The sequence below is a fragment of the Danio rerio genome, chromosome 17, assembly GCF_052040795.2.
Source record: "Danio rerio strain M-AB ecotype USA chromosome 17, GRCz13ab, whole genome shotgun sequence".
In the NCBI taxonomy this organism is placed as follows: Eukaryota; Metazoa; Chordata; class Actinopteri; order Cypriniformes; family Danionidae; genus Danio; species Danio rerio.
The window spans coordinates 56,617,501-56,634,280 of NC_141037.1; the positions used below are offsets into that span (position 1 = coordinate 56,617,501).

Here is a 16,780-nt window from a genome sequence, read left to right on the forward strand (position 1 = left end):
TTATATTTGATTTATTAAAGTCACACAAGTGGCAATTTCACATCGGTCACATCCATAATGGAGATGTCACGTCCATAGCGACACTTATCTTCATAAATGCAAAAATGTCAAATAAAGTAAAATCATTAATTTTTGTTCTAAAGAGAGACGTAATTTATCCTTTTTTGCCTAGTGATGAGCATTATTGCTTTTGGATGTGCAGTTTAATTCACAGTATTTCTTAAAAATTAAGTTGAATACTGCAACTCGCTGACTTTTTTAGTCACATCCATAATGCATGTTTATATCCCTCATTTAAAGTACCAAACATGTTTACAGATTAATATTTTTCTGGTCCTTTAACTCTGATTAGTTGTTCTAGAAAAAATATAAACACATGTTTCAATATAATGTTAACGTACTTTCTTTGTATATTTATGTTTTGAGTTTTTACTGCAAATGTCATAGAGGTAAAGTGGGTTTTGTATTTGCACATTCGTTCATTTAGCAGTCTATATTGTTTACCATGTTACTTTGAATATTCGATCAGCATTAGCATGCAAGTATGACTTCTAAACAACATTAACACTATCTAATTCACTGTGAACAATGCTGTACTTTGATAGTCATTTGCTGCTAATATGATTTCCCTATTTACAATTTGCAAAGAATACTTTTCTGAAATTATATTATTAAGGAGAAAGTCTGAATATCCCAATACAAAACCTATTTTACCTCTATGCAAATGTCACATCCATAACACAGGAATTGCTGCTACGATATTGTGATGAAGTTTAAGTGCAGTAATTTAAATATACATCTTAATTTGCCAAATATTCAAGGGATAGTTCACCCAAAAATTTAAATCGACTTGCTATTTACGCACTCTCAAGTGGGTTGTAAACATTTAGGAGTTTCTTTCTTCTGTTAAATACAAATGAAGATATTTTAAAGAAGGCTGAAAACCTGTAACCACTGACTAGTAAATGAGGTAAAATTGGTTTTATATTTACACATTTATTAATCTTTGAACAGTGACAACTTGTGAAATGCTCCCTTTATTGTTCACCAAGCTACTTTGAATATTTAGTCTATAAATTGCATGCAAGTATGACTTGAAAACAACATTAGCACTGTTTATTTGACTGTGAATAATGTTGTAGTTTGATAGTCACTGCTATTATGATTTCACTGTTTAGAATTAGCAAATAATGATTTTCTGTAATTATTATTAAGGAGAAAGTCCAAATGAGTGAATATAAAACCAACTTTACCTCAATCGATATAATGATGTTTTGTCCTTTAATAAACAGGTTTCGTCTAAGAACTTCACGTAAAGTTCGCACAGAAGCAATAGATGCCATTCATTTTAAATATGCTTTAATGTTATGACAGACTTCACTATCGCCATTAGCCCAAGAGGGAGGTAAAGTTGGTTTTACGTTCGCACATTCAGACTTTCTCCTTAATAATACCATTTCAGGAAAGTATTCCTTGCAAAATGTTAATAAGGAAATCATATTGGTAGCCTATTAAAGTACTGAATTGTTTAGCTTTTGATTTTTTTGTGGTATATTTTTAGTTTCTGTGTAAAGTAGTATCCTTTGAGAGTCTTATTTATAATATTTAAGCATTCTAATGAAGTTTAAATAGATCAATTTAAATATACATCATAATTTGCTAAACATTCAATGGATAGTTCACCCAAAAATCTAAATCGACTTGCTGTTTACTCATCCTCTAGTGGGTTATAAATATTTATGTTTCTTTCTTCTGTTGAAGAAGGCTAAAAACTTGTAAATATGGACTTCCAGTTAAGGTAAAATTGGTTTTATATTCGCACATTCAATAATCTTTGAACAGTGAGAACTTGTCGCATGGTCCCAATATTGTTTACCACACTACTTTGAATATTCGGTCTAAAATTGAATTTAAGTATGACTTCAAAACAACATTAACACTAATATTTTGACTAAGAACAATGTTAAAGTTTGATAGTCACTGCTATTATGATTTCACTATTTGGAATTATAAATAAATTATTTTCTGTAATTATTATTATTATTATTATTATTATTATTATTATTATTATTATGGAGAGTCTAAATGGATGAATAGAAAACCAACTTTTCCTCAGTCGATATAATGACGTTTTGTTGTCAATTAATAAACTGTTGTATCGTCTAACAACTTCTGGGTTAAGTTCACACAGAAGCAATAGATGCCATTCATTTAAAATTTTTAATTCACCTTAAATATGCTTTAAATATGACTTCACTATCGCCGTTAGCCCAAGTAAGAGTGAGGTAAAGTTGGTTTTATATTAGCACATTTTTAATACCATTTCAGAAAATAATTCCTTGCAAATTATTAATAGGGAAACCATATTAGTAGCCTATCAAAGTACTGAATTGTTCAGCTTTTTGACTTTCAGTCATTTATTTTAGTTTCTGTGTGAAGTGTCCTTTTGGAGAATCATATTTATAATATCTAAACTATTGTGATGAGGGAGTTTGAGTACATTAATTTAAATATACATCTTTATTTGCCAAATATGGGGATAGTTCACCCCAAAGTTAAAATCTACTTGCTTTTTACTCATCCTCAAGTGGGTTATAAACATTTAGGAGTTTCTTTCTACTGATTAACACAAGCAAAGATATTTTGAAGAAGGCTGAAAACCTGTAACTATTGACAACCAATGAGATAAAGTGGGTTTTTATGTTTGCACATTTGTTCATTTTTGAACAGTGACAACTTATGACACAGTCCCTATATTGTTTATCATGCATCTTTGAATATTCAAACCAACTGCATTATAGGCAAACCAATATAAACAGGGCTCAACAATAAAGATGGCCCGGGGCCAGCATGAGAGACGCTCGGGACAGTAGACAGAATCGTTACTGGCCCGATCGAGCTAGTGCTGCCTTATTGCTAAATTGTATTTTCCCTTTAGCTATTTATCAACTGCGTGAAAATACAGTCTTAGAATAGAGAAACATTTTGCGTTTTTAGGCCTTTAAATGCTTCCTTCTCTGTGAAGTCGTAAACACGTATTGCTTTTCAGTTCCTCCTATCTGATTGGATGTTGTAAGCACATAATTTTTTTCTGTAACTCTGGTAAAAGCCAGTACAGCGAAGAGACGACAACATGATGGCAACATCAAATTATGAGGCTAAAAGAAAACCTCGGTTTCTAACGTCTCGGAAACAGACATTTACGTTAGTACAACCCGACGAAAAAAAGAAGAGATATTCTGAACAGTTGGCAAAGTCAGTCACCTTTTTTTTGCAATAAAATAGCTGCACATTTTCCATGCTTTATTTTACTGCTAAATATTTTGAAATATTTAAATTATAGATTCAGAGATGTTATTTTTGACGCGTTATGTGAAATATGTGGCTAAGAAATTTTTATTTTTGGTGAGGCTTGTGAAAATTTTGTCAGAGCAAGTAAAAATCTGAACCACTGATCCAATCGGGCCAGGAGAAAAAAAATTCTTAGCGTTGAACTCTGTAAAACCAACTCTACCACATTTGACTTCCACAAATACTATCCCAGTCAGTGGTTACAGGTTTTCAGCTTTCTTTAAAATATCTTCTTTTGTGTTTAACAGAAGAAAGAAACTCAAACAGGTTTGGACCAAGCGACAGTAAATGATGACAGAATTTAAACATTTTGGTGGAACTATCTCTTTAATAGCTCAAATAACTCACTATTTAGCCTGCTGCAACCTTCCTACCTTTTGCCTTTAGCCCACATGTTGCTGGAGATGACGGAGTTCAGATCTTAATGGTTTTGCTGTTTTGACTGTTTCTGAAGGATGGCGCTGGACGGTATACGGATGCCCGATGGCTGCTATGCAGACGGGACCTGGGAACTGAAGATGCACGTCACTGACCTCAACCGGGACGTGTCACTCAGAGTGACCGGGGAAATTCACATCGGTGGTGTGATGCTTAAACTCGTAGAGAAACTTGGTACGTACACACTTTCCATCCCTCTCTGCAGTCATCGAGCCCAATGATGCTCAAGCCTAGTGTGGAGTCATTGACTCACCATCGGTGCCTCATCATTTACTGGAAACTGAATTAGACTACTCTGATATGTCTATAATTCATCTTGCGTTGGATTTGGACATGCAGTGTGAAGATGAATAATATGTTTGGGATTTATGTGAGTCTGTTGCCAGAATTCCTCCACTTTTTACCCTTAAAATGTACGGCAATATATTAGTTGTTGATGTGATGTTGCATTTTCACCGTCACACATGACAAAAGATGAGAACAGTTAGTACTGCCATCATTTAAAATGCAGTAATAGTTCAATATTTCTTTCTTTCATGGATTTTATGTTATAAAAGCTGCTTGGTTTATTACATTATTTTTTTACGTTTGAGCCAAATCTCAAAACTGTCCTGTGGTGTGACAGGACATGCACAGTTCAATAAATAAGAGCTCTTATAAATGAAAAAATGGTAAAACCGGTAATGCATACTTTAGTCATGATTATTCAATATTGTTTATTTTTGGTAAATGGCAATCATTTTTGTTTCATATAAAATAATTTAATATAAAATAACTAGCACTATAAATATACAGGGTGCCCCCTGGGTCTTAAAGTTTCTTAAATTTCAAAAGCTAAATTTTAGGCCCTAAAAAGTCTTAAATTCACTGAAATATTGTGTTGTAGGTCTAAAATCTGTTAAAATCATGTTGGTTTTAATTTTGCCTTATCCTATTAAAAGCTGCTCAATTGGGCCAAACGTTCATCCAATGATCAACAGTTCAAGTTTGATTATAAGTTTTAATGTGTAAATATAAGTTTTATTATTGCAAAAATATACAATTCACAACACCTGTTAGACATTTTTACAGCAAATTTGCCAAATTAAATTCCCTAATCAGGAAAAAAATTTACATGATTTCAGATGATAATGCCAGACCATTAGAAAAAAAATCGTAACTCAGCATAAGTCTAAAATGTCTTTCTTATTGGTCTTAAAAGAGTCTTAAAAAGTCTTAAATTTGACTTGATGAAACCTGCACCAACCCTGATTTAAATGTCCAACAATGAAGAGAAGTCACTCTCACGCTATTTGTGTATTATTAAGTTTTTTTTCTTAAATTTTGCTATGTCATACTATAGGATGCATTTAATGTACGGTTCAGTAAAAATGTAAACATTTTTTTAAACAACCTCTTATGTTTTCTCAAACATCATAATTTAAAGTATATAACGCAGGCGTATCTGGGAACTTTGAATGATCTTGCCCATCAGTGAATTCATTCAAATCCATACTACTTATATTTACATTCATATGTATCTGCTTGTCTGTCACACCACTGTTTTTGACTGATTTTAAACGGTTTCATTTCTGTCAGCTTTGCATTTTGACTCTTTGTCGCCATGTTTTGTCTAAATAATGCGCAGGTTAGTGTATACTCCATCAGCTGTTTTTGTTTCCGTCAGCTTTGTGTTTCAGACTGTTTGTCTCCATCTTGTATCTGAATAATGCACAGGTTAGTGTATACTCCATCAGCTGTTTTCGTTTCTGTCGGCTTTGCATTTAATTAATAAACTATTACGGCTCAGAACAATATTTTGTCTATTTTTTGGGGCAAGTAGCCATTTAATAAGTCGGATAAAGTACATCCAGAAAGGTTGTTTTTTTCAGAATAAAGTCCTTTAGTCATATACAACAGTGCTCCACTTTGCGTCGGGCTGCCAATAATTCTTATTAATCGATAATAACCTGCTAGATATACTTTATTCCTAACATGTCAAGTGGATATCAGCAGCATGTGTCATAGTAGCAAAAGTAGTCATAGTAGTCTGTGATATTAAATAGCTTTCAATAAATATTGTGTTGTTAGCTGTCAGTAAGTGTAATTCTTTACACAATTCTAATCAACAAGAATAGGTAAATGGGATCTAGAAGTATAACATTTCAATAAACATGATCAGTCTCTGCTCTCTGTAAAATAAAGGCTCTTATTTGAAGAACTAAAACGATCATTCACTCATCTTCAAGTGCTTCTAAACTTTGAGCTCTGCTGAACAGAAGTATTTCGAAGAAAGCTGAAAGCCGATTCCTTTGTGTTTAACAGAAGAAGGAAAGTCGTAAAGGTTTGAAACAAATATCGGCTGAGTAAATGATGACAGATGTTTCATTTTTTTGAGTGAACTATCCCTTTAACGTGCATTTTAATGCATCAAAGGCTCTTTGTCTTGGCAAAATTAAGGTTTTGTAGATTTTTAAGTGATTTTTAACCGTGAGGCTTTTTTGGAAACCTTGAATGACTTTTTGCAGTCAACTTTTAGAAGTATATCTTCATGACGAGCCAATCAGAAAGCACCTACTGCACACAGCAGGAGTATTTAAAGCAGCAGACGCCTGTCACACTCATAAAGCTCATTTTATTGTCTCTCTGTGTGGACACTAGTATATCTTTACAGCTCTTTATCGATGCAGGTGTGAATGTGCCATTATGTTGTCCATCAGCCAGCCAACTCTTTCTGTTAATGAAAAGCTCATAACAGTTGACCACTAATTGCTCCTGTGCATTATTAAATGCGTGTGTTTGTTTGTGTCATTGATTAAGGCTTCTTTATTTTAGTTAGGAGACGTGAGTTTGTAATAATGATATTAGAACAGCAATTCCCCTGCATCTCATGCTTGTTGTTCAGAGCTGCAGAACAAATCCGTCTTTGTTTTCTGTGCTCTTCCCACTCCACCAAGACGTGGGTCATATGGAAGAAAGCGATGGAGAACACATGTCTTTTGATTCTGTATTAGCTGCTACATGTTTCCAGAGATGGGTTGTGGCTGGAAGCTGCATAAAAATGTGCTGCATAAGTTGGTGGTTCATTCTGCTGTGGTGATCCCGGATTAATAAAGGGACTAAGCCGACAAGAAAATGAATGAATTAGCTGCTACATGTTTCCGTGCTGTTCTTTGCGCTTGTAAAAGATGCATTCAGCACCTAATAGTAGCTAAAACATGTTGTTCTAAAGCATCAGCTGTGGCATCTGTTGTTTTCCTCTTCGCTGTGGCACAACAGGACCTCCTGTGGTTGTCTGCCTTCATCTTTAAGGCGAGATGTAAAAAACAGCTTTGTTTTGAGGGGGAATGTGTGAGAGAGCTCATCACGCCGGGGTCATTAGGAACTGGTTAGCCATGCTGCTCTTGCATTAACCCTGTGAAGTGCTCAGGAATGTGTAGTGCTGCTGAGAGAGAAGCTGGGCTAGTTTAAAGCACATGTTAGTTATTAACCCCTCAGAGAGAAACTTTCAAACATCATTTCTTTAAGCGTCCTTCAGTATACCTGAAGAAATGTGGCCTTTTGGCTATAAACCACAGTATTTGAATGTATAACGATAATATGTACAATAATAATAAGACACCATATGCAGAAAAACTGGGTTTTATTTGCTGTTTCTGCACAAAAAAGTTTGTGGTTTTATGCGGAATAGTTTAGAGAGTATTGTAACTTAACAGGGGGCGAAGCAGTGGCGCAGTAGGTAGTGCATGTTCTCACTGCGTTCGCGTGGGTTTCCTCCGGGTGCTCTGGTTTCCCCCACAGTCCAAAGATAAGCGGTACAGGTGAATTGGGTAGACTAAATTGTCTGTAGTGTATGAGTGTGTATAACTGAGTGTTTGTGGATGTTTTCTGAGAGATGGGTTGCGTCTGGAAGGGCATCCGCTGCCTAAAAACGTGCTGGATAAGTTGGTGGCTCATTCCTCTGTGGTGACCCCAGATTAATAAAGGGACTAAGCTGACAAGAAAATGAATGAATGTAACTTAACACATGGAGTAAAAAATCTGAACTTTTTAACTTGTATTTAAAGGGTCACGAAACACCAAAACACATTTTTTGAGCTGTTGACAGTCGTATATGTGTCCCACACTCAGGACACCTATATTTCACTAAAAAGTGTAAATTGGTTGTTTTTGCATTATTTCAAGCAAATTCGTACTTCCGGTTTGAAACGAATTTTTGAAGCTGCGTCACGGTCATGAGATAATAGCGTGTATTCCAGCATGCAGACTGGACGTCTGTGCCAGAGTGTGTCTTATTACGTCTTACAGTGTGATGCATTAATGCATGAGTAAGGCTTGGTTCAAACCAATCAGCGCGCTCTATTGTGCAACTTCATTAATATTCATTACTGTCAGAGTGTAGATGGCCGAGACGCCACATTGTGTTGGCAAAACAAGCGTGAAGTGTTGCTTTTATAGCTTGCTGCAGTTAAGTTTTGATTTCATTTTCTCTCTGTGAGAGCTCAGACTCACGTGTGGATTAACAGTGTACGCGACGCGCGACAACAATAACTTACGTGTCCAAGGAGGATTATTGTTTACCTGAGAGCTGTTCTCATCTGCAAACGCTGAGATCCAGATTCGCTTTAGTCTCCTCTTAATAAAGACGCGGCTCTAGTTGCTGGTGATTGCCCTGTCTCTCCAGATTTAGTAAGTGAGCGACCAGTGCTCTTTGTTTATTCAGTTCGTATTTTATTCGTATCAAACAAACTATTGCAACGAGTGTAAACAAGTTAGCACTACAGTTACAACCCAACTATAACCTCGTGTTGGATTTTGTGACCGGAATAACACACGCGGCTTTCTGACGCTACCTGCCGTGTGCATCTAAGTTTCCGGGAAATGCTGAGTTTTTTTTTCTCTCATTCGCCGTGCGGTATCAAACACTGCATGAAAAATACACGCTTAGAGCAGTTTCTCGAATCAAATATCACGTTTGTCGCGAGGGACATGAATGAATTCCCTGAACGAAAGAGCCAAACTGCAGTTAAACTCCACCATTTAATAATCTGGCAAATAATTCGACTACAGATGTCCATGTAAACACAGTCACATTGTCCGCTGTGGTTGTGTGTTTTGACTCTGAAATTCAGCGCGCCCAAATAGACACTCCCACACCAAGCCTCGTTTCTTCCTCCGACACTCCCCCCTAAACAGAGCTGGACACACCCACTTTTCTGACTTTTTCCAAAGTAGAGGTGTGAAAACACCCTGCTGAAACGAGGGGGTTTCATGGCCCTTTAAGGTTTACATTGCGAATTCAATTAAATGGACTTGTTTGTAAAGCAAGCAGTAGGCGTGCCACAATAATTAATATATCGACTTATAGTGCAATACTTGGCCTCAATAATTTTTGCCATTGCAATATATATTGACATTCACAAATAACGTTTTTGCAGTGACATTTACATTCTACCTCACTGGTGTCAAAGTTTATAATTGGACATTTACCTTTTTAAAGATCATCTTTTTTATTCCCTTTTCAATATTTAATATTAGTCTTTTGCATCTCCAGAATGTGTCTGTAAAATTTCAGCTCAAAATAGCCATCAGATTATCTATTAAAGCTGTGAACCTACACTGGTCTCACGGTTTGGTTCGGTTACGATTATCATGCTATCGATTTGGTTCAATTCGATATCTCGGTGCATCACAGTGCTCTGACAATGCTTTCCATACAGTTTTATATTTTATTCACAGCACTGCAATTCTTGTATTAAAATGTAATAATATATTTATATACTGTTTGTAGTACAATTTTGTACTTGAATGAACTAAATTGGCCGTAGTGTATGTATGTGAATGATAGTGTATGGGTGTTTCCTAGTGTTGGGTTGCGGCTGGAAGCTCACTGTATGTTAAACACCGTTTCAATAGTATATTTGTTTTCTATTTTGGCATTTTGCTGAGCCATAATGCTAAGGTTAGACTAGGTGAATTGAATAAAAGTGAAGAAGCCGTGTCTGTCCTGACACCGCTTTTTGTTTTCCTCTTGAGCTGTTTACCACTAATCTCATTTGACTCTTCTTCCTTTCCTTCATTCTGCTGTGATATTAGTGTGTATTTAGGAACAGGCGCCTCTAAATTGTTCTCAAGTGACTGTTGTCACATGCTTTGAGCTCTGTGATTGGTGAAAAGGGGTCAAATGACTCTTCTTTTTTTTCTCACTATCGTTTGCCCTTGTGAGATTACTGTGAGTTCGACCTGTCTGTCCTGCTTTAAGAAGACCTTTCTGCTTCATGTAATTCATACTGTACTCTTGATGTGTAAGTGTGTATGGGTTCTACCAGCCCATTCTTGCTTTTACACACTTACCGTGCACTGAAGTGTCTGTTTGAATGCAATGTGAGTGTAAAAAGTAGAGATGCTCCGATCGGCCGATCGGTGATCAAATCAAGGAAAAGGCAGGCGCAGCTTGACATTAAACTCCAATTCTGTTGTAAATTGAATTCTTATGTTACATTTGTAACATAAATACATTTGTGTATCGAGGGTTACACAATACTGTGTCTTTAAAACGCTATATGAGTGTAGCCTACACATGGCTCTCTAGCCCATGTGCACTATTGCTTAGCTTCTGGATTGGCCTTCATGGAGACCACCCCAAGCGATTATCGGCTGATCGTGATGATCGGTGACCAATTGATTGAATGAATGCATGAATAAGTGAATGAATCAATCTTTCAATCAGTCAGTTTTTTAATCAGTCAATCAATCAATCAATCAATCAATCAACCAACCCACCCACCCACCCATTCACCCACGCACCCAACCAATCAATCAATCAATCAATCAATCAATCAATCAATCAATCAATCAATCAATCAATCAATCAATCAACCAACCCACGCACCCATCAATCAATCAATCAATCAATCAATCAATCAATCAATCAATCAGTCAATCAATCAATCAACCCACCCACGCACCCAACCCACCAATCAATCAATCAATCAATCAATCAATCAATCAATCAATCAATCAATCAATCAATCATTTTTCTGTGGTATAATTTAAGTTGGTAGAATGTAATCCAGAGCTTTTAAAGGGCCAGTTCTTTTGGTTTTAATCACTCTCAGGCCATTGACGATGTAGGCGACGTTGGCTGATGGACATCACGATCCTCCGCCCCGCCCCCGTCGCAGCAGCAACCCTCTCAAAAAATACACACTTAGGCCCCGTTTACACTATTTTAGTTTTAAAATGTAGTATTTGGTTATGGGTAAAACAAAGACCATGTGGGTCAGGTAGCTGAAACGGTAGGCTACAAATGATTAATTCATTATGAATTAATTAATTATTCATAAATAATTAATTCACCGCCACCTACGACGACGATGCCACCGTCTATCGCAATGTTTCAGATTAGACATCATACGATTCCAAAAAATGGTCGACATCGCCCAACCCTAGCCGGTATCTATTTAGTTGCATTTAGGATGGCTTGAGTGTGAGCAAATGAATAGTGAAGTCTTCAGGTATAAGTTAATTAACTTCCTTCCCTCTTTTGAACACTTTACAGGATGATTTGTCAAACAGAGCATAAACTAGCCTATTTATCAGAGAAGTTCCGTTTCTTCTGCCTTTAATCATTTCTAGTATTAATGGGAAAAAATATGCTATTATATTGTCAGACTTTCATTATATAATAGATGGTCTTAAAATTAAATTTAATACAATATTTCGCACAACAAAATTTAGTTGCAGTAGTATCATCATGTAATGATTGTATCCCAGATGAATCAAATGCGAGAAGGTTTAAATGATACATTCAATACATCTGGCTGCCGTTTTCATGATCATTTGACCATAGAAAGGAGAAAAGAGACTCTGCACACAGAGCTGGGAATGCAGATGAAATCGTAAAGTCCACTTCTTCGAACACCCTCAATATAATAAGCCATGTCCAGCTCTTTTCTGTCCTGCACTCACACAAGGCTTTGAATGCTCTAATGGAATAAATGATAATGCCAGGAAAGCACTCTCTCATTGATTACAGCGCTCATTTCCTGAAACAGCGGTTCAGCAGATTCTATTTAATAATTGATGATCAGGGGCCGTGATGGCTTTTATACTTGACACTGACCTAAAACCTGTAGGTCCGAAGCCAGTTTGGAGGAACGGTGTGTACAGTTTGTTTATTCCATTTGGCTGGAGTCGTACCTGCTGCACTACCTCATTCAGTCTGCTTCAATAAACACAAACAGGTCATATGTAGTATAAGAAAATGATTTTAGGGAGAGTCAGTGTGTTTTTAACCAGTTAGGGACTACTGTAACAGAAAGTTGTTGCGGTTTTAAAACCTTGACTTTTTCAAACCACGGTAAACCTTAAAACTGGTTATCAGCCCATGCATAGTTTCCAGTGGGAGTGGTTTTGAACAAATCATTTGAGTCAATGATTAATTTCTAAATAAATCAGCTCTTTGAATGCTTTATTTGAAAGAATCACTCATTGAGATGGGCACAATTCATCCGTTATTGAACCTATTAAGGGTAGGTTAAAAAAATACTCATCATTTTTGGGAGAAGACAATCATACTTTAAGGATAGTTTTAGTCTTTGTCTTTTCGTCGTAAGTTTAATGCAAATGTTTTAGATTTTACTCAATATTATTAGTACCCATTCCCACATAAGAGACACACTGCACAATAATCTGCCAATGGGGTAAGCAAAATAAACTAATTTACTTAATTTTGACTCCTTATTTCTAAAAACAAGACAATATTTTCACTTGTCTTGAAAATGCTTCTTGATTTGTTGATATTTAGACAATAAACAAGGTGCAAACTCTAATGCCCCATTCACACAGGGCATCAACAGTTCCAATTCACTTTAAATCATTTTGAATGGCTGATTTATTTATCTATTTTTTAATCAACTTTTCAAGCGCCAATGGAAGCGTCAACTAATTAGATTGCTTAAAGCAAATACACAGCTCAGACAGTAGTTAACTGCGGACTAATTTCATTGGCTGACACTGCTATGATGATCATGTCAGCTCCAACTTCAGACACGCCCTCTGTCAAGCGTTGATGCTGAAGCCCCGTGTGAATCGGGAGTAGGTAAGAAAAGCATTTTTTAAAGCTTTGAACTTCACAACCTAGGAAGAGTACATTCTATATAGTGTGATTAGGTGTAGAACGAATGAAATTTAAACGCACTACATCCACCATCATGTTGTCATTATCACATGACCTACCATACATTTCAACTACTATGAATTCAGACATAGTACTCATCTCACCGTTCGTCACATACTATATATAGTAGAGAAGTACGCACTTTTGAACCCACCAAAGGCTTTCGTTCTGTCTGTTCGTAGTGCTTTTTAAATCATAATATTTCATAAGAGTAAGTGGAGACGTCATAAATGAAGCGGGGCACATTTTGTACAGACTATGGCAAATGCTGCGAGTCCTTAATAGAGTAAGAATCTGCAGTGTGTCATAATGTGAGTGCAGGCCAAAAGAAACCCTGCCCTCTTAAGGCATTGAAGAAACACACACACACACACACACACACACACACACACTCCTTTGCCAGTTCTGGAGAAGGGAATGTGTATTATTAGAATGTCAAGCGGAAAGCCTAAAAAGTAAGCGAGCTCATAAGTGACCTCATCGGGAAGACCAAACTGTCCATGCGTTTGGTTGGTCATGACAGACTTTGGTGGAAAATGATGATCCAGACGCTCCACTATGAGGAGAAGGGCTTTAGGTGGGGTTGTGAATGAGTGTTGAGCCCAGTTGTGTGATGTGGTTCAGGGGGAGAGACTTCTAGCAAACAGGAAATGAGTGTGAATGTTTGGCTTGTTCCCGGGATGTTGCCGTCATCATGGTATTTTCTGCTGCAAGCTCACAGATACTTTCATTGTTTTCATGCTTAATGGTTTTGTCATGAAGCGCTTCTTTATTTCATTGGCAACTTCTTTCAGATTTTTTTAACGTTAACTGACAGAAGATTGGGATAGTTATAGGGCTGAATGGAGCCATATCAGCCTTAAAAATAATACATTTACAAAACAAATTTAATCTGTTCACAACAAAATTAGCATTTACAAAATGCTATTTTTAAGTTCTAAACTTCAATTGGTAGATTCAAAACACAATTCAAAAGTACGCAAATCCAATTAGTAATTTCAAAACAATTCAAAAACACACATCCAATTCGTAAATTTAAAACCTGATTCAAAAACACACACTACCAATTCTTAAACTCAAAACACGATATTAAAACACAAATCCAATTAGTACATTTGAAACGCGGTTAAAAAACACAAATCAAATTTGTAAACTCAAAATATGATTCAAAAACACACAAGTCCAATTTGTAAATTCACAACACGATTCAAAAATACACAATACCAATTTGTAAACTCAAAGCACAATATAAAGACACACAAATCCAATTCGTAAATTTAAAACACGATTTAAAAACACACAAATCCAATTCGAAAATTTAAAACACGATTTAAAAACACACAAATCCAATTCAAAACACGATTCAAAAACACACAATACCAATTCGTCAACTCAAAACACGATTCAAAAACCCACAAAACCAATTCGTCAACTCAAAACACGATTCAAAAATACATAATACCAATTCGTCAACTCAAAACACGATTCAAAAACACACAACTCCAATTCGTCAACTCAAAACACGATTCAAAAACACACAATACCAATTCGTCAACTCAAAACACGATTCAAAAACACACAACTCCAATTCGTCAACTCAAAACACGATTCAAAAACACACAACTCCAATTCGTCAACTCAAAACACGATTCAAAAATACACAATACCAATTCGTCAACTCAAAACACGATTCAAAAACACACAACTCCAATTCGTCAACTCAAAACACGATTCAAAAACACACAATACCAATTCGTCAACTCAAAACACGATTCAAAAACACACAATACCAATTCGTCAACTCAAAACACAATTCAAAAACACACAATACCAATTTGTAAACTCAAAACACGATTCAAAAACACACAATACCAATTCGTCAACTCAAAACACGATTCAAAAACACACAAATCCAATTGGTAAACTCATAACACAACATAAAACACACAAATCCACTTTGTACATTTGAAACACGGTTAAAAACCACAAATCCAATTCGTAAACTCAAAGCACGATTCAAAAACACACAATACTAATTCGTAAATTTAAAACACGATTCAAAAACACACAAATCTTATTCGTAAACTCAAAACTTGATTAAAAAATTTGCCAATGCAATTCATTTTTACTTGTGAATTCACAAATTGGATTGTAAATGTGAATTGTGCTGTATTATTTTTGAGACTAATCTGGCTCCATAGAATTATACAGGGGGCTAATAATTTTGACCTCAACTGTTTATCGCACACTCGTAGTCTAGTGTATTTGTATGATTTCAGTAATTAAAAGCGATCTAAAATGTAACTTAAAGCTTATCTTTGAACAATAAAGAATAATTCTGCCCTGTAATAATGGCAGAGCTTCAGCGAGAGGAATTTGGAGACTGCAAGGAAGTGCTTACGATTTATCAGAGGATGCATCATTTCCTCTGTCGTTTTCTCCCCTTTCCTTCCTTGTATCAATAGATTTGTGGAGGTTTCGCTCTGGTTAAATCGGACTGGGCAATATTTTAAAGGAGTAATCATGGGCATGGATTTTTGCGCTGACAATTAATTGTCATATAAATAATTGTGATCGTGTGAATCATTATTAACTTGCTACAAGCTATGATATTATATGTTTTGTATGTATTTCATTTGGGAAAACTAATAGATTGAAAGGTATTTTTCTTTTTTGTTTGACTTTAACCTTTAATGAGCTTATCTTATTCACCTAATGTCAAAATAAGCTACTTTTGCCTTTTAAATGTTATTATTTTAGTCCCTAAATTTACACATTAAATACTGTTTTGACCTCTATAGTGTGGGTAAAGTGCCCAGCCAAATTAAGCTAGAGTAAATCAGCATCTTCTCGTCTTAAATGCACATTTTATTTAAAGTTAATATGAGTTATGGATGGGATGGTCCATGGAAAAAAATAAATCAAACTGTCCAGCTCTCTTGTCGCAGTGTAGTTGCAGCTCACTAATTTCTTTTTTTTTTTTTTTTTTTTAAATCGACATGTTTGTGAGTCGGCTGAGTCTGAATCTAAAGTGGAAGGACATATTCATGGAAGAATAAAAAAAAAAAAACAATAATCTGCAAAAAAGACTTAACTAAAACTTGTAAGGCTGAAAGAAGGACACATAGCCATGAAAATATCTGTTAAAATACATAAACATCAGATTATAAGGGAATTGGTATTTCTTAATGGTTTTTCACTGTAAACCGAATTAAACCAGAAACAGTGACCACAGAAATTAATTAATGAATAAATGTTGTTGCTGTTTTCGTAGTTGTATGATTGGTGCAAAATAAAGAGAGAGTGAAATATCAAAAGAATATACACTCACCGGCCACTTTATTAGGTACACCTTACTAGTACCGGGTTGGACCCCCTATTGCTTGCAGAACTGCCTTAATCCTTTGTGGCATAGACTCAACAAGATACTGGAAATATTCCTCAAAGATTTTGCTTTATGATGTGAGTCTCCCATTCCGCCACATCCCAAAAGTGCTCTATTGGCTTAAGATCTGTGACTATGGAGGCCATTTGAGGCCTACATACAGTGAACTCATTGTCGTGTTTAAGAAACCAGTCTAAGATGATTCACGCTTTATGTTATCCTGCTGAAAGTAGCCATCAGAAGATGGAGACACTGTGCTCATAAAGGGATGGACATGGTCAGCAACAATTCTCAGGTAGATTGTGGTGTTGACACGATGCTCAATTGGTTCTAATGAGCTCAAAGTTTGCCGAAAAATATCCCCCACATCATTACACCACCACCAACAGCCTGAACCGCTGATACAAGCCAGGATGGATCCATGCTTTCATGTCGTTGAGGTCAAA

General features: G+C 35.9%; 2 protein-coding genes across 8 annotated transcripts in view; both read left to right on the plus strand.

The window, feature by feature from the left end:
• Nucleotides 1-16,780, plus strand: part of zc2hc1c (zinc finger, C2HC-type containing 1C) — an 835,825-nt gene that overhangs the window by 457,242 nt on the left and 361,803 nt on the right. The gene's annotated exons all lie outside the window — the stretch shown is intronic.
• fermt2 (FERM domain containing kindlin 2) overlaps nucleotides 1-16,780 on the plus strand; it is a 95,530-nt gene that overhangs the window by 1,030 nt on the left and 77,720 nt on the right. For all 7 annotated transcript variants that reach the window (XR_015512566.1, XR_015512567.1, XR_015512568.1 and 4 more), the window contains 1 exon segment: nucleotides 3,806-3,963. Coding sequence is in view for 4 of the 7 variants with exons in the window: in XM_087289038.1 (XP_087145164.1) it covers nucleotides 3,807-3,963 (157 nt within the window). In the remaining 3 variants the exon portion in view is untranslated.